Consider the following 19,039-nt stretch of genomic DNA (forward strand, 5'->3'; position numbering starts at 1 on the left):
CCAGGAGCGTGGTTCTCAAATGACTGAGTTAAATTACAGTCAGTGTTTTGGATGTAGGGACATGCATTGGCAGGGTCAGTTTGCCTCCTTACAGAAGTGGGGGCTGCAGACAGTGAGTTGGCGTGATTCATTTCCCCCACAGGCAACTGAAGAAGTGAGCTCCCTGTTACTTGTGCTGCACTGCAGCTTCTATAAAATGCTAAATAACAGTGGCTCTTAGTACAGAAAGGAAAAAAAAACCACTTTTGGTTTTTTTCCCCTAAAACTTTGGGTGCCTAGAATCCTTTTTCTTTCATTCTCTCTCTCAGTGTTAAAAAAGCCTTCTAGAATCATTTGAAACTAGTAATAGACCCTTTTGAAAATATTTCAGCACCAGCAAAAACATTAAAAAATAACAATCTAATCTAAAAAAACATATCCTTTTATAAGCACCCGTGATTCAGACAAAGAGTAGGTAATTTCACCCATCATATACAAAATTTAGGGCAATTCCTATTTAATATTTAATATTATCCATTATTTTAATTTTTCTCTATTTTATATTAATTATTTCCAAGGAATTAATAACTTCACCGAAACACAAAATAAAGCCAGCATGCTTGGAATTCAGAGGTAGTACATTCAATGGAAAAGAGCAGCTATTCATGTCTTACACAGCTTCTCATTGAATTCCGCAAAAGTACAAAGAAAGCGTGGAGAGCTACAGTATTGACAAACTGAACATAAAGAACGTGCTTTTAGGCAAGCATGAAAGATTTCCCTCTTGCTTTCATATCAGTGTTCATCTGAGATATCGATCCATTGAATAATGCTTACAACTGTGACATTTTTGCTTTACATCCTTTCATGGGTAGTAAGCTAGTGAACAACATTGCTTTTTAATAGATGGAATATGGCCACACAAAAATTTCTGGTGGACTGATAGATTTTGGGATGTTTTAAGTTAGTTTTTTGTGTGTCAGTTTTTTTGTTTGTTTAGGGATGAGTGTGTGGGGGTTTGGTCCTTATTTTGGTTGTTTTGTTTGTTTGTTTGGGGTTTTTATGGGTTTTTTTTGTTTATTTTTTGTTTGTTTTTGAGAGAGCTGGTGTTGCATATAGCACAAAGCCTCAATGTCAGTCAAATTATGAGATAATCTTGTGACATCTCTTATTCTATCAGGCCAGTGTCAGGGAATAGAGCTACCTAATGTTGCTGTTTGCATTTCTATTCAGAAACTGAGAAAAATAAAGATTACTACCCTTATTTCAAACCTTAGGTAAAAGTGTACATTTTAGTAAATTACATAAAGGTGCTGGGACGACTAATGTATTTTTGTTTAGATTTCGCCTTAGTGAGAGCTCTCCATGTATAAAACCAATTCTCTGTTCAAAGTAGTCATGAAAAGAAGGGAAGCTGAATTTGTATATCACACTATTTATCTTCAGTGTAGGATTAACTCTGCCTATTGCTTTCCTTGTGAAACCTGGTTGTTACCTGCTTATTATTAATTCACTGCTTCTTTAGAAAACAACTCTGAAATATTTTTCTACTGACCTTAGCAATTTACCTCAGTCTTTGGAGTGGGAGTGAAGACTTCTGAGAAATGGTACAGACTGGGCTTGCGAACTGTGGAAGAGGTAAAAGCTGACAAGACCCTGAAGCTGTCAAAAATGCAGAAAGCAGGTAAGGTGAAAGTGTCATAAAAACTTGTATCTCAGTGCTCTAAGAACTTGATAACAGAATCACAGGGGAAGGCAAAGCTCATTTATACATCTGTTCCCTTGCTGCAGTCTTGTGAATACTGATTTATTAGGTGAAAATATTTGGACCATGTGAGCTCCTAATTAAAAATGGTGTCATCCAAAACATAAAAATATGCATGTTTTTAAATTGTTTGTGCAGAAACCAAATGAAATCTCTTATACATGAAACTATTAATGGTTCAGTACTGCACAGGTTGTGAAAAAAATTACAAAATTGGGAAAGTCCAGAACTACTTTTCAGAGGAGATCTCTCTCCTTCAAGGCAGCTCTACTTTACCGATAAATCTAGACTTGTTATACAGTACTTATAAATTTTTTTCTATAATCTTAGCTTTAAAATGTTAAACACGATCACATGAATAATGTTGCTCCCCCACAGATTTTGTGTGCATGCACTGTTTCCCTAAATAAATGAATTAAACAAAGAAATTAATTGCATCAAAGTAAACATATTCTATAATATGACCTTAAAATAATGTAACTTTATTTTTGCATTAAATTCATGTGCTTTACATCACCTCAGAATCCCTTGGATCAGTTTTCTTATATTCATGCTGCTTTGTCCCTTTTTCTTTTACATGTCATATTCAAATGTGAAGCAAGCTGCCATACTGGGCTCTTTCAAAGCAAGGTCTGTGATCAGAAATGAGCTAGCTGGGATATTTCACATACATCTGAGCTCTGGACTTGCGTAGAACAACATTATTTTGGGAAGACTGCCTTTTGAAAGAGTACATCCAAAAATGCCATTGATGGGAGCTGGTGGGGAAGTCAGACTAATTTATAAATATTTAGGTCTTAAGAAAGTGCAGCAATTATTGTGGCTGCTGTGTTGACAAAATTACATTATGAATTATAATGACAAAAATATACATAAACTCTAAGGAGAAAGATGAGGGAAGAAAGAGGCTGTCTCTGTACCGACACCACCTGTGATTTGGGCCTTAAATAATGCTGTGTAGATTTTAATCTTTCTGTGGAGCGATCAGTACTTCTCCCCTTTGATTTCCAGGGCTTCTCTACTATGAGGACCTTGTTAGCTGCGTGTCTAAGGCAGAAGCAGATGCAGTAACCTCGATTGTCAAGAATACTGTGTGTACATTTCTTCCAGATGCTTTAGTTACCATAACTGGTGGTTTCAGGAGGTGAGTGAAAAAAATGAAGTCACTTGACTGTTTTATGCAGGTGCATGAAGAAAAATATGTCTGTGTCCTGGAAAATTCAAAGAAGCTTTTTGGGAAAATATCAGACTCTTTTTTTTTTTTTTTTTTTTTTTTCCCCCGAACAGGAGTACAATTCTATGACAGTCCCAGGTTCCTGTGTTTTGTCGCTGCAGGTGGTTAGTTTTGCTGGATCTGAATTCCCAAGGCTGAGACTATGGCAAGGCCATGCTTGAAGGAAAGATACAACAGGCTTAAGGCTGTCTTGGTTTGGGTTTTTGTGGGGAAAGGTTTAATGAGATCTTAGTCACGTGAGTTTGAAATGTGCTGAGGCAGAGTTTGTAGTGTTAGAAGTATACTTGGAGTAAACAGTTACTAAAATGACTATAAAGCACTGACTGAATTAAATATATACTAACATCTGTATAGATGGGATCTCGGAATTCCTTTACGGGCTGATTTTTTGTTACAAATACTTTTGGTCTTGCTCTGCAAAACCAAACCCAAAGCTGTTGTTCAGAACATTCATTCTTTCAGCACTTACTTGAGAGTTTTCTTACAGCCACAAAACACAGTACTGAGCTGGGAATAGCCTTCAGGAGTTCTGCTTTCCTTGCTCTATTCTCAGTCCCCCATTATGTCCTTCTTGCGCTACATGTTATGTTCTTAAGCAAAAAAAATATAGTCATTGCTAGCTTTTGTTACTGACTTTGTTACTTTGTAAAACTTCCAACTGTATTTTAAATATAAAAGTATCTTTCAAAGATATTTATTCTTGCAGAACTCAAAATATGCAATTCAGTGACTCTCATGCACCTAAAACTGATATGAAAGCAAAAGATGAAAGAATATTAATAATTAATATAGCACCTGTGTGTTTTAATATTGTAAGCCTAGATAAGTCAGAGACTCTGTCTAGTACTAAATTAATTTGTAATTTCTACAGTATAGGGATTGTGCTGAATGTTTTTATCATCTTTGTCCCTTTTCATGGTATTTATAATTATTTCTGGTATATCCCGTATTTATTGTAGGAATGTTAGCAACCTCCAGCTACATAATTTCTATAAAACTATGCGGTCAGTAAGAAGCATTAGGCTTAAGCAGGAACCCTGACCAGAGGTCTGATAACAAGATATAATTTTACGTTCCAAACCTCAAGTGTCGTCATACCGTGAGTCTTTGTTTAAGAGACTCTCCCAAAGGATGCAAATCAGTCGGAGACCTTGTGTCACTGGTAACTTGGATGTAGCTGACTAACTCATGTCGAGATGGGGTTATTTACTGAAAAGTCCCAGTTTCTTCTAATAAAATGTATTTGTGGGCTTTGTTGGCAGCATAGTTTGCAAAGTGTGAATCTCACAAATCAAACAGTATAAAGGTAAAATATGTAATAGGTTTTGCTTTGTTTTATTTTAAATCCCAGCAAAGTAGTTCATGACCTTTTCTTTGGATTGATTAGTCTTTCACCTCCAGTCTTTTGTTTGACTTCTTTTTCTAGACCTGTAAAAAAAGAATCGTAATGGCAACCCTTCATATCTTTCTAATTTGAAATAATTCAGGGGCAGAAATTAATGAAGTCTAGATAAGTTTATCCCTCATTGCCTTCCTACAGGAACTCTTGGCTAACTGCCTGTAGAACATTCCTTGTGTTTCAGGGAGGGTTTTTATGTTTCTTTCAACCTTCTCCAGCACTTATCTGGGTCATTTTGAAACAGAAATTGCAACACTGAAATGCATAGAAATACAGAAATAGAGCAATTGTCATTATAAAATAAATCACACTTATCTGGTATGGAATATATTTCATTGTCTGTTCAGGGAAGGTGTCAGGGAGGGTGACTGCAAAGAAGGAAGATTCAAAGGTGCTGATAGTGCAATATAAATCATGCCATGAACAATGTTATTAGAAAGTCTGAATTTGCTATGCAAAGTCTGTTTGAATTGGCACAGTATTACTTTCAGTGCTCAGCCTTCCTTATTTTGAGGTTTTAGTTAATAAGACAAATTCTGAGGTGGAGGATAGTAACCTCATAAGTTACTAAAGCCACTGAAGGTGAAGTTTCCCTTCCTACATAAACAGAGGCCCCAGGGAGAAGAAGCCCCTTATTCTAATAAGCAACATCCCTGATTAATAATCCACTTGTCCCAGCTATATCCAAGGCAGGAGTGTAGTTTAAGCTAATGTGTGTTCTCACCTTTAAATGAGTTCAACTGTGGACCTGACAATGTTTTTCCCATGGATATTAAAAGAGTAAATTTTTTCAATGAAGGGAATTAAGGAGGTTTCTGTAGTAATAGCATTGTCTCGTTTGGTGCATATCAGTGCATGTTACAGAAAATTTTATTCCTGTTAGCGATATGTTAATGCTATTAATAATAATATTAGCCTTGTTGTAGGGTCATTAGGAAAGACAAGTAGAAAAATAACTTCACTCTAAGTTTCATGTGAGTGAAACTGGAGGAGATTTCCCCTTGTTCCTGCAGTTCCATATTAGTATATGGCTTTAGAGAAATTTCAAGAAAAGGTTGGCATGCACTGGAGCATTATCATGATATTCAGTAAGATCCTAGGTTTTAGTGAACTTGATTTAGCTGCTGACACTTGGTTTTGCCCCAAGATGTGATCTAAATTGAGGGTTTCATAAGAGGAAAAATGCTTGGAGGAAGCACTGTATCCTATATGTAGTTTATGGTTTCAGTCTCTTTATTGTTTTTTTGTATCTCAATACATATACCCACAACCTCCAAATTTGGCTGGAGACATTCAGAAAATAATCTAGAATAAGAATTACATACAATAATGAGGATATTTTATATATATGTATAAGAACTACATTTTCAGAATGGTTTTCTGTGTGTTCTGTCCATATGATTCACAAATTATTTACAAGTTAGGGTTCAATTTTATTGTGTTGCACGTAACACAGTAGTGGTTATCTGTGCAGAAGTAGAATTGTGTCTGTGATGTGAGGATGTGGTTACTATATCATCAACAGGCACTTACTTTTTTGAAAATTATTTAGAGATCCTCTTAGTATTATGATTTCACTTCTCACTTTCTCAAATATTTACTTAGACACACTTTTATTGGCTTCTCCTACCTTAGCCTTCAGAGAAAGAAAGTGAAGTAGACTAAGCAGTGACTTTGTTTTAGGTAATTTTCCATGTTGCAGTTCTTAAGAGGTTGTTCAAGTGTCTTGGGTATTGCATCATGAAGAATAACTAATGTATCTTATCTTTTTTTATCTTTGTGGGAGGTTAATTTTTCCATGCTGTTATCAGTCTTCAGGGAAATTTTTCCCAGTCTCTCTTATTCTTAATTCTGTCCCAACATGAACCTGAGTGTAGATCACTATCTCCTTGCTTGAATTTTGTATTATCTTTTAGAAATGAGGATTTGATACTCTCTAACATTTGTAGATAAGAATTATTAATAGAAAAGCAATGAAGAGAGAAAAGGACAGGGTGATGGTATTTGTCAGGCACCACTGCCATGCTTTTGTATATTACAATGCAAAAAATTCTTTCCCGTGTGCGGTGACATTTCCTACAAGGCAAAGGAATGCATAAAGTAATGACATGGGACAGCATTCTGGTCTTTCTGTTCTGTAGCAAGAAAATAATTTAAAGATATCTCTTCTTTCAGTCTTGGAGATAAGTTGAAATAGCTGAGACAAAGAAACACTTTGAGAGATTATTTTACAGGTTCATGCAGTGATAAATATCCAAGGTTATTGTGGCACCTTTGTTTCAGGAATAAGACTTCTATATGGCAGGTGGAATCACATCTAACTGTGTTGGCGCATCCTCGTATAGAGAGACTGAGATTGAATGTCGAAGAGTATTACGCTTTCCAAGCTTTGGAATATAGGCAAGACTTTGTGGTTTATTTAATTGAGCTTGTCCTGTGGCTACTGGCTGAACATCTTGATAAATCACAGAACATCTGATCACAAGTTCTGATCCTGATAAAAAGCTCTATTTGACCTTTTGATATTGGATATTCCTAATAAGAGTATTCTTTTGGAGGCTGTAGATGTTCTGCAATGAGGTTAAAATACCTGACGTAACTCCAAATATTTTTTAGCTGCTCAGAATAAATGTATTTGAAGTCTTATTATGCAAATTATTTTCTTTCTCCTCAGATCTAGGATTAAAATAGTGCTGGACTTACTTGTTAAACTAATAGAATTAATTTTGCAAAAGATTCTTGCATTAAGTTTTTAGGCAAACTTCTAAGCAGAAATTGCTTATTCTACTTACACTTTGTTGTTACAGTGTACCAGTGTAGCTTTGCATTTACACTGTTCTTAGGTACAATTATTTCCATGTGTTTTTTTTGGTTTTTTTTTGTTTTTTACTCTGAAACATAAACTCTGGTAAGGGAAAATATAAACTCTCTCCAGGTACGCAAGTCCAAATACTATAATTTCTCTTCACTTTTTTCTACTGCTATTAAAAAGAAATAAATTTTTTTGTATGCTGGTATTTAACATTTTTTCCAGGGAGAAATCTGCTATAAAGGAGATGTGAGGCAAGCTGCTTGCTGAACATTCAAGCTGAAGTGGTAGCTCGCTCATGTTCAAATTAAAGCAGATCTAACAATTATTCCAGCAACAGGCTGGAGAGACAGCTTGGCTATCATTCATGAGCTCAGCCTTTCCTCTGATGAAATGTAGCCTACTTTGGGTGAGAGTTTTAACCTGGAGATGTTCTAATCTGATCTGACTGGTTTTAAAGCTTAGTAAAACAGCTTTGCTTTTCCAAACTTGCTAAGATTAGAGGTGTTTGAACTTGAGGTATTGATAAGCTGTCTGTAAAAATATTCTCTGGCGGGAGTTAGAAGCACTGCAAGTGAAGGAACAGGGATCAACACAAGTTTCTGCTTTTAATTTTCTGTAATCCATTAAAAATTAAGTTGGGAAAGGAGAAAATCAAATTAATGGCTAGCCAAATCAATTTAAAAGATAATCTATTGCAGTAATTCAGACACTTCCTTTTGTCATTAGAGCTTTGATTATTTTTCCAGTCATTTCATCTATTATTAGCCACAATGAATCATGAAGTAGGAACTGATGAATAAGGTATTTGGGAATCACAGACAAAAGGACTTTGTAAGAACCCATGAAACTTAAAATTGAGTACTAAGCAGAGCATATACTTTGAAAGTCTTTCAAAAACTTGTTGATTCAGTTTTTTTACATGCCCCACCTTACTTCACCCTTTCCTACTTTCACAACTTTTTATCTCATTAGAAGGAAGCTGTGTAGCTATGTACCTGTCTTATCTCTAAAACTAGTTCACTTGGTGGGTCCAGTGAGGAGCTGAAAATGGAGGTGGCTGATTTCTGCAAAGCCAGAAATTTTACACTCTGTGTAGAGCCAGAAAATTGCCTTAGTCTTACAGTTTCTATGAACACCCTGTACCTTCTGGAATGCATTTGTAAGAGCCTTTACAGTGTTCAGTGTTTTATGTTTCCTATCAAGTCTGATGGTGACTACTAGTTAGTAAGCCAGAGAAATACAAATAACGTTATAAAGCAAGATATGAAATCTCAGCTTGTATTATTTTGGTATTTTGGGACTGTTAAACAAAGACTCTTGTATTAGCAGTTTCTTTTTTTTAAAAAATTAATTGGAAAAAGTGAGACTGAAAACCAAAACTAGGGATTTCTATTGCCTTGTCAGGCAGTCAGTCTGAAATTTCAGTTATGATACATCATGAGATTTGTTACCATTTTAATCTAGACAAAATTTTCTTTTGAAACTGATGAAAGTTTTTAAAGTTACTGCACTGATGGATGCTTTGTGCTGTTAACAATATTTGTCATTACAGCGTCTAAGGGATATTGGAGTGGCATTTTCAAAGTGCAAAGGCAAACTTGTGGTGACAAAGCAACACATTGCAGGTACACTACCAGAAGTAGGACTGGGCATTTTCTTAAAAATACATTTTTTTCTTTCCACATCTTCATGTTATGTTCTTTTGACATCCAAATTAATTGAATGTTAAATGAAAAACAAAATGAGTAATTACTAGAATAGAAGACAGTTTATATCTGAAGGAAGAAAAGAATGACAGCTAATAATGCTATTTGAACAATTGTTCTCCTTTTGCTTTTTTTCCTGATTTGCCCTGTAAGGTCGCTTTCAATCATTTTTGCTGTGTAAGGGTCAACCTTTGGCACTTCTAGGTTTCTAAATTATATTTCTAAATATTTTTAGAATGCTTGCCGCTGCATAAAACCAAAATGTTAATGGCTTCGCTTAGTCAAATTAAATTTTAATGGCCATGGTTTAATTTTTCTTTCAGCCCATTCACATCCTTTAAGTAGCATTAAATGTGATTCAGTTGTCTTCTAATATCACAGCTGACCTGAATAGCCTTTTCAATTAGACTTTTAGATGAAGCAGATCTGATACAGTCTAAATAAATAAGGATCTCATTTTATTGGTTAAATGCTGATATTCACAGTTCATTTAATTCTTTTATAGAGATGCAATGTCAAAAGAAGAACCTATTTTTTGTGCAATGCCAGTGATAATGTGCAGATATGAGACAAAAAATTCACATCTTTGTTTTGTCAGTGAATGGAAATTAAGGAAGAGGTAGTCAAAATGATCTAGTTAAGACTTTAAGAAAGACACATGGCTGAGAAGTGATGAAAATTATTTGACAAGAAGTCCCACATTAAGAGCATTTTATGAAATGGTGTGAAGAATAGTCAGTTAACAATGTACATTCCCCTCAGAAATTTACTCTGACATCTCACAAATAATCTAATACCTAAACAGTAGGTGTCCAAGGTTTTTTAAATTAGTTCCTTCTGCACTAATGTAGAATGTTTTAATTTAATCTTTTCATGGATTTAGTATTTACAACATAGTATGCCTTTTACTTACAGAGAAAGTAATAGAAGTTGTTAGAAATCTACCATTGTTTGTTCAAAAGCATCTTTGATGTTTCCATAATTCTGTTTGATGTTTGTTCTCATTTTTGGGTGACAGTGTCTCAAAACCTTCACTGTGTAACAGAGACGACTCACTGTGATAAATCCTTCCCTGTGTAGGAGGACAGGCATGGGGGAAGGGGCTTCTGGGTTTCCTGCTCAGTGTGGGACACGACAAAAGCCATCTGGGGCTCCTGGGATGCAGAAGGCTGGGCTGAGTGATCTGGATGTGGATGCACCCATTCCACTGGCTTTGCTTAGCAAAATGCAAGAGAATGGTGGTGCCATTATCTGGAGCAGGTTTCAGCACTGAGCTCAGTTTTGCCGTTTTGGGAGCTTGTGAGAGTGTCAGGTGATAACTAACAGCTAACTTGCTTTCTCCTGATGTGAAGTCCCAGCTCTGAAACAAATACCAATCTCTCCTGACGGCTGGCTCGTTAGACCCACCTAAGTGGAAAGGAGCAGTGACAGCTGTCAGTACGAATTACAGTACTCCCAGCTCAAACTGCAGTGGCTTCTGCAATGCCACTCCTTCAGATAATATCGCATTAGAATTCCAAAGATGTAAAAACAGATTTTGCATCACTTACACAAATTCCTGGACAAGTTTTGCCAAAGTGAATGTTTTTGAAAAATTATAAAAGGGGTATGATACAATTACTCTTAGTCCTACTATATGAATGAAGTGTACTTAATAATGCATATTCTACTGACCATTCCCATTTAAAAGATTAGCAATAAAAATGGTTGTGGTTTTTATTTTGCTAGGTTAACTGAAAAGTATTCATTCATCATTTTATAACAATTAGTGTATGCAGTGGTGGTTACTGTTTGCATTATGGAAATTAAACGTGTAAATTACTAGGTTCTGGTATGACTTATCTTAAAAACACTCCTCTGTTGTTTTGGAAGGGAAAATGCTTTGCCCTTCCTCGAACACAGTTTCTCCAATACACAAGTACATAATTTTCAGTGAGCATAAAACATGTATTACGTAAATTCAGAAAAGGTGTTTTGCACAAGACTAAGGTGACGGTGCTGAGACAGTCTGAATAGGTCACCACGTCATTCAAAAAAAGTCACATCAAGTCTGACAGCCCCAGGTATTATTATAACACATAATCTGGGGCTGAGACAGGGAGGCAGGTTGCATGATACAGAGCATGTACTAAAATTGATTTATCAGTATAATTTAATAAGCTGGAAAACCTGCTTCCTGCATTAGGGTTGAACTGTTGCTCTTTGAATGTCCTGGTAGTTTGGGAATAGATTAGTGTGATATGTCATGGGGGAATAAATGCTCTTATGATTAAAAAAGAAATTGTACAAATAATTGGTACCTAACATTAACATGTCCAGAGACATATTCATAGACTGGGAGAGCTTCATTTTCAAACTCTGTAGAAAGAAGGACAAGCAATTATTTATGATAATAACTGATGCAAGTTCAATGATGGTAACCATAGAACCATTCTGTAGCAGAGTCCTGTTATATGTGCTGCAATAATTTGAGTGCATAGGATAGAGCTCAAGGAGTTTGCCAGCCTTGTTCTTTCTCGTGCTACTGATATTGGGCATATTACATAGGGAATGTCATAAAGGGAGAATATGAATAAGAAATTTCCACTAAGTTTTGAATTTTCTGATATGATTCATTATGCATAAGAAAGTCTAAATTCTCTGAAGATTTGATTAATTCTTTTTGGAATTTTACCTTAATGGATTGTCAGTGATGTTTGGTTAGGGTTTTTTGTTGTTTCTGTTCTAGGGGATATGAGAACTTGTGTATTGCTGTTTGGGAAGAGGCATTGCAGGCCAAAATATATCAATGGTGCTATAGAACAGCTTTCTACTCAGAAACAAAATTAACGAATGAAGTGATTCATGCATTTATGTTTAAGGTTACTTGTAACATATCTACCAAAATATTTGAGTATTTGTTTTCTGCGAAAATTTTCATTTCTCGATGCAGAAATGTGCAGAAATGTATTTTTTTTTTTCCCCCCGAAATGAATGTTCTATTCAGAATTTCAGAGTTCCTCGTTTGTGATTAGCCTCAGCCATAGGAATTTCATAATGATGTGGTGTCATTTCATCTAAAGACAAGGGCATATGCATCTGGAAGTGGTAGTCAGAGGCACAGAAACCTCTGTGAAGCATCACAACGTCTTTGCAAGATCACTGAAATATTTTGATTGAGGTTTTAGACAACAAATTGAATTGACAACATGTATTCCTCTTTAATTTATTTTCAACTGTGCACCTAAATCCTTTTGCTTTTTCTCATTTTCTTGACCAGCTCTACTAAATCCTCACTGTGAATAATAGATTGAATCATTAGAGAGAGAATAAACAATCAACTATAATTATCACTCAGCATTTGTAGCAAAAGCAAATGTTTCAATTGTTAGTGTTTGCAAATGTTTGCATTTTTTGCCTTTTACATGGATATTATGGGAAGGCATCATATTTTGAAGTACTGCTCTGAAGAGTCACAATAATTTGAGAGTATCTTATAGACATTTGACATGAGTTCAGCTAATACCATGCACTGATTTCTGGAATGCTCTGCCAGTGGATCAGTTTTAATACTTAGGCCAAGAAGTATGCTCAAGTACAATATTTAAAATATACTACTTGAAAATTAAATTAATAATATATTAAATTAAAATATATTCATAATACTACATAAAACTGGTAAGTAGAAAACCTAAAACTTATAGAGCATTAGGTACAAGGAGGATTATTAAGATAGTGGAATATACTCAGGAAAGATGAAGTAGCAAGATTAAAAAAAGATAGAGGCGATTTCAGATAAAGTAGTAAGATAAAAGAGAAACATAAAGCACAAGAGGTCAAACCAAAGCTATACTTGGCTTTGATGAGATGGAGGTGCCTAGTTTGATAGATAGCTCTTTTCCTTACATGTTATCTATAAAATAGTTTCATTGGGGTTCACCTGCTAAGAAGAGGATGTCATAGAAAATCGAGGCCACTCAAGGTGGGAATGGAATGAAGAGAGACAGAACAATTGTCTTTGTAACACTAAGAGACGTGCAGAAGAAAGTGACATTCTTTCTAATGGAAAATCAAATCAGAACTCTGCATAAAGGGTAATTGAAACAAAACTCAGGCAGCAGTCTTAGACTAAGTTCCCAGCAGTAAAGTCAACTGTAATGTAGCATTAATAGGCCAAGGATAGGGCTTGGCTATGATTAAGAGGCTTAATTAATGTGCTAACACAGAAAGAATAGTGCCAAGAATAGTGCTAATAATGCTTAGCCAGCTCTCTGTTAGACACATTTGGTGCACCAGGAAGCAAGTGTCTATTTCTTGTTTTGTTTCAGACAATGGTACTTAAGCATCTTTTACCTATGAACTTCAGTGCCTGTGCCTAAGTGTTTCAGGACAGAATAGAAATGATTTAATACATTTTGTCCTGTGCGCAGTTTTTCTTGGATGTGTGTTGTTTTCTCTGAGAAGTTTCTGATGCCTCAGTATTTTGAGGATATTTCTTACTATTTGTATGCTTTACTCATAAGTGTCTCAGGGCATCTATGTCGGAGATGAAGTTGTTCTGAAAATTTTGCATTCTCTTAGTGAACAGTTACTGTGACAAACAATAGTGTTCTGTGGTTCACCACGTGCAAAAGAGGTTTTGCAGGCTCAGATGCCAGGTGGTTCAGTGACTGCAGGGTCAAATGCCTGATGTTTTGATCAAGAGGACAAAAATTTGTTTTAATTATGCTATGTATTATACTTTGTCATTTCCCCCCCCATGCTTTTATTCCCAGGAACCTGGCTTGAAAACAAGACTTTTATAGCAGAGTTTACTTAATGCTGATAGACTCTTTAGCAGGAGTCAAAATTTATTGTAGACTGGTAAGTTGCTGTAAAGATGGTTGACAGCAAAAGTTAAGAATGATTTTTTTTTTTCCTGTCAGATAGTCATGAGAAAAGCTGCAAACATCGGTGACCTTGCAACTAGGGGATACATTTTGCAGATCCCTGTGAGCAAGAATAGCCACAACATTTTAATCAAGTGTGACTTAATCTTGCTAGTGGTGTGGTGACATGATAACAAAGAAGTAGCTGCTGGTTAAATTTTCGTTGTTGTTGTTGCAATATGAGTCAGACAGGATATTTTCTACATGTCAGATAACAAGGAAAAACTAAAAAGGTTTACAATAAATCATGAGTGACAGGCATGAATTAAAAGATATAGTCAGAAATAGTTCTTTTAGTTGCTTTCAGTTTGGAAGTGGTGGAATAAATTATGGATTGTTGATGTACTGTAGGAGAGGCGGATGGAAATGTTTCAGGCAATCTTTTTGAAGAATGGAAAATCAGCATTAAATAGCAGCAAAACCTGATACGATAGCCTTGTGGGTTGCTTCTTCTCATATACATGCATATAAACTCATGCTAGTTCATAAAGTAATAACCTAACATGCTTTATCTTGTGCTATTGATCAAGGATGGCAGAATGTTTTCCTTTTATCTTGACATATCTTACACCTAGACACAGGTCTAGTGGATAAACAAACACAAGAAACACACCTGATTATTTGGTTGTGTTACAGTGGTTAATGTCCAGTGGCACCTAATTATTTTACCTTAGTGATAATATTGTCATTGGATATGATATCCAATGGAGATGTTATATATTGGCTATAATATCCTTATTTCATTGCTGTTTATGAAATGTCTCGGTGTTATAGTAGACATTTGTATCACTGCAGTAAATGGTACCACACCCACACTTAGCCAATGTAGATTTTACCTTCACTGTTCTTATCTTAAAAATGAAATGTGAACAACTCTTCCGTCGTTTCTCACTGAAATGTTGGTGGGAGGTTGGACATTGGTTTCTGTTGAATCATGACAAAATAGGGGCTCACTTTCAACTGATTGTTCGAGAAATTGAACTGGCAAGAAATGGTGACCCAGGGAATACATCTTCACATTTCACCTGAATATTAAAATATGTACCTATATTGAAGATACCCTGGAAAGGTCTCTTCAATTACCTGAGGTCACAAAACAGGGCAGGTTGAAAAAGTCAGGATTGTTTTCAGAAAGAAGTCAGAACAAGAATACAAGAAATATGATATGACTGGCTCTTTGAAAGACTCTCTGAAAATATATGGCTAGAGCTTTACAATATCTGGATCTGGAAGAAGGGCTCAAAGAGAACTCTAATAAGCTACATTGTCCAACAGGATATTTTCTTGCCACGGTTTGGGAATTAAGGAAGTTGGTTAGTAATAATCAGAGAAGTTTTCAATCTAGAATTAAATCGACTAAGTTAACTTCATGAGCTCCTTAGCTGATGGAGAATCACATCTTGAAGCAGAGCAAGGGAATTTTGTAAAGGAGGGTAACAAGATTTCACAATGGAGGGATTTACTCAAGCTAGAAGTTAGATTTAATGACAGGCTTGTCCACACTTTAAAAGGCTTTTCTGGTATGCCTGTACTTGAGAATATATTGGCAACACTTCTCTGTGCAGATGCAGTGTTCCTTTGACAGTACAGTTTAAATGATTTTCTCAAATGAAATAACCTATTTTGGCCTAAAGGGTGTAACTATTTCAGCTTCAGGGAGCTGCTGGCAAACACTGTACATTCACACCACACAGCTATCTTGGCAAACCACTGATGTAAACCAAGAAGACAAGTTTTTAATTTCAGTTTCATTCTCTGCAAAAGTGTAGTGTTCCAAGTCTATTTCATAAATTAGGGGTAAAGTTCTCTTCCCTTCTACAAAATTAGTAGATTACACAATCTAGATTAGTTATTGAAAGGGAATAATCTCATTTTCTCTGCATTATTCTTCTGTATATATACCCCTACGTTACTTGCAGTAGGGGTAACTACTACTGCAAGTGCAGTTATTGAAAATCTCTGTCAGCTCAATCCTGGAAAAATTTCACAGTTCACTTTAAAAATTTGAGTGAGTGAGCCAATTTTCTTAAATCTAATCAGATTGTACACGTGCTTGAAGTTTAAACTGTACATATTTTTTTCAGAAGTACTTGAGTAAAATTTGGTAGAAAAGCTATACTCAAACTCACCTTGCTGCAGCTGTCTGATGGCAATTACACAAATGTTTAAATTGCATTATATCCCCTTTGATGGAATAGATTGATAAAATACCTTAAAGTAATCACAACTAAAGTAGAATTACACATATTACCCCAAAATGCCGGAGTTCAAAATTTGGCTTGTGTCTTCGTCACTAACCCAAACGCTTGAAAAATTACCTGCACTCCTTGGCCACTACACTATCAGCTCTAGCAGAAGTGTTAATCCTATCTCATGTTAGGATTTCTGAGAGATGTCTTATTTCTGGTTGTCTTCCCCCACCCTCCCTGTGGATGCAAGCAATCTATTTCTCAGTTCAAGGAATTTTAATAGAAAACTGGTCATGTTTATATAACTTCCAGAACAGCTGAGCAGGAAGTAAATAGAAACCTTTGTTTTCATGGTAGGTTGATTCTGCAGATTGTCCCATCACTGCCAAGTAAGTGAAACCCAGGCTGAACATTTAATATCATTCGGGCATTCTGAAGATGCATGTTTCCTTCCTCACATGAACATTAATATTGTCTTTTAAATTGTTTAAAGAGAACATTTTGATTTTTAGAAATGCCAAAGTAGACATGCATGAAGAACTTTTTGAGGAAAGTTTCTGTGACAAAGGGATATGTTAAAAGAATAAGCCATTTGGAACACTCAACAGAATTAGCTGGAGAGAATGAAAATCAGCAGGGTTTGAATTCATGTTTTCGATCTACTGCCAGAAAGCTTCAGGACAGCAAAAATTGTTTCTATAAAGCTGATTGTTAATTTTGTTAGAGTATCATTATAGAAAAATAACTTTCATCTTCTATAAAATAAAATATTGTATCTTAAATATAAGCTTGTATATATTTATGAGATTCTGAGCAAGTAAAATAGAAATATTTCTGAACCAAGCAATTTTGCCTTGGACAAAAAAAAAATAAATCTAAACTAGTAAATGGAAACTACCTTAGTTGCAAAATGATTTTTTTACTGTTTGCAAAAATTAAGGTGCAACAAGTAGTTTAATGAAAACATTTTTTTTAGTATACACCTTTCATAATTATTAATGCAGACTTTTATTTACTTATTTCAGTAAATAATTTGAATGCAGCTGAGCTTTCTGTATTTTCTACTGCATTATTAATGATGTTGAAGAGATCACTAGGTTATTGTTTTAGCAATATATCTCTCATTTAACTGTGGTTTCGGTTTGCAATTAATGCTTTTTGAAATGTGACACCCGAGTGGCTTATGCACCAGCTGAGATGGAAGAAAAAACTGGTAAGTTTTCTGACTTTTAAATCTGGAATGTCAGTGCGTTGCAAGCATTCCACCCCACCTTTAGGTATTGGGAGATACATATGTAATCTATAGCCAGCTCTAGCCAAATTTCTTCTCTGGCAGAACACGGACAGAGCACCTGAATTGGTCTTGAAAGAGAGAAATAGCTATACATAATGGCTAATCCAGATCCGGAAGGGTCCAGTGCTCTCCCAATTTGTAGGAGTCTGTCCTGGAAAATGCCAGTCACCACTTACCTCCAAAGACTGAAGTCCTAAAAACCTTAACCTTCTCTTTCATCCTCTCATATTAATTTATTTTTGGATAGAGGTAGCAGTAATTCTCTTTATCTTCCTTTCTTAGTGGTTGTTGTTGTTATTGTTGTTGGTTTGGTTATTTGTTTGGGTTTCTTTGGTTATGTTGTTTTGTTTTCCCCTTAAAGTACATCATACTCTCTGATAATTCATCAAAATATCTAACATCTGAGTACACTGATCTCTTAGTTGTGTTCTTCAAAATCTGAGGTAGTTAAATATCCTTGTCTCCCAGTTTGCGTAATTTTGAAGTTGTCTTTAAGGATTTTAATTAGGCCAAAAGAAATGAGGTACTTCAAGATATCTGAGCAGGTCTAGTCTGAGATGTCTTCTCTCATAAATAATAAAAACATATCTTCTCTCCAGTCAAGTCTGATTTCTCAGACTTACTACATATTGGAATATGTTATTTTTTCCTGCATGTTTCAGAGTAATTTTAATCTATAAAATGACTAGTAACTAAGGGTGTTGTACCACTGTCTTACAGGCTGTTACTTAAGAGTGAGAAAGCTTTTTTCCATAGAATGTGCTGACAGAAGGTTTCACATATGCAAAACTAAGTAGATGTTTTAAGATTAAATTCATCTGCATACCTCACATTTCATCTGCATATATGAGATCCCAAATATGCATCTATACTTATTGGACTGTATGTCTTTTTCAAACAGTGTTAAAGTGGTTTTGTTTTGTCATTGATTGGCACTGGGCAAAATCTATTTATGCAGAAAGTTTCTATGATGTCATTTGAAATGTTTGATTGAAATTAAGTATAATTTGAAGGATTTGCCAAGACAGCAAAGGCAAAACTTCAGCAATGTATTTCATGAATTTAAATAAAACTGTGACAGTTTGGTAGGGTACATTTCATAAGCTTTAAAGCTTGAAATTACATGGACAGCTTCCAGGTACAGTTGCACTATTTATATGAAATTGAGACAGCACTTGCAGAGATTCAAAACTTAACCATAGTTTTGTTTTGCTTGGTGGAATAGTGTATTTACTCCAAATAGAGGATTCAGAGAGGCTAAAACTGCTAGCAAGAAAAAGTCATCTTGTGTGCAAGCCAAAAATGATAAATATTCAGCATCAGGGTATAATTGGTGACAGCCGCGTTCAGGCATCAATGTCATGGAAGGAAGACAAATATGTTCTTCCCATAGAGGAGGAACTTCTAACCTGTGTGAGTGACTGTGCCCTGGAGCAGATTGCCCAGAGCCTGTGGAGTCTCCCTCACAGGGGATATTCAAGAACCATCTGGGTGCTATTCTGTGCAAAGTGTTCTGGGGTGACCGCCTGGCGGCAGATGACCCAATGGAGTCCCTTCCAACCTAACCCATTCTGGGAAAGCCAGAGGACAACAGCACCATCCAGGCTATGCAACTGTTACAATCCCTGGGGGGAGCCATACTTTCTAAATAACAAGTAGGTGACTAAATTCTTACATTGGCCACTATCCTATTCTTTTTTTCTTTAGTGGAAACCAGACTGGTGGAAGACAGCTTTATGAACTATTTTAATAGT

At 35.6% G+C, this 19,039-nt stretch overlaps 1 protein-coding gene across 6 annotated transcripts in view; it reads left to right on the forward strand.

Moving 5' to 3' along the window:
* Window positions 1–19,039, forward strand: part of DNTT (DNA nucleotidylexotransferase) — a 134,269-nt gene that overhangs the window by 74,625 nt on the left and 40,605 nt on the right. For all 6 annotated transcript variants that reach the window (XM_040071201.1, XM_040071202.1, XM_040071200.1 and 3 more), the window contains 2 exons: window positions 1,540–1,663; window positions 2,756–2,888. In XM_040071201.1, coding sequence (XP_039927135.1) covers window positions 1,540–1,663; window positions 2,756–2,888 — 257 coding nt within the window. The remainder of the gene's footprint in view (window positions 1–1,539; window positions 1,664–2,755; window positions 2,889–19,039) is intronic.

This window comes from Hirundo rustica, chromosome 8 (assembly GCF_015227805.2).
Source record: "Hirundo rustica isolate bHirRus1 chromosome 8, bHirRus1.pri.v3, whole genome shotgun sequence".
NCBI lineage: Eukaryota > Metazoa > Chordata > Aves > Passeriformes > Hirundinidae > Hirundo > Hirundo rustica.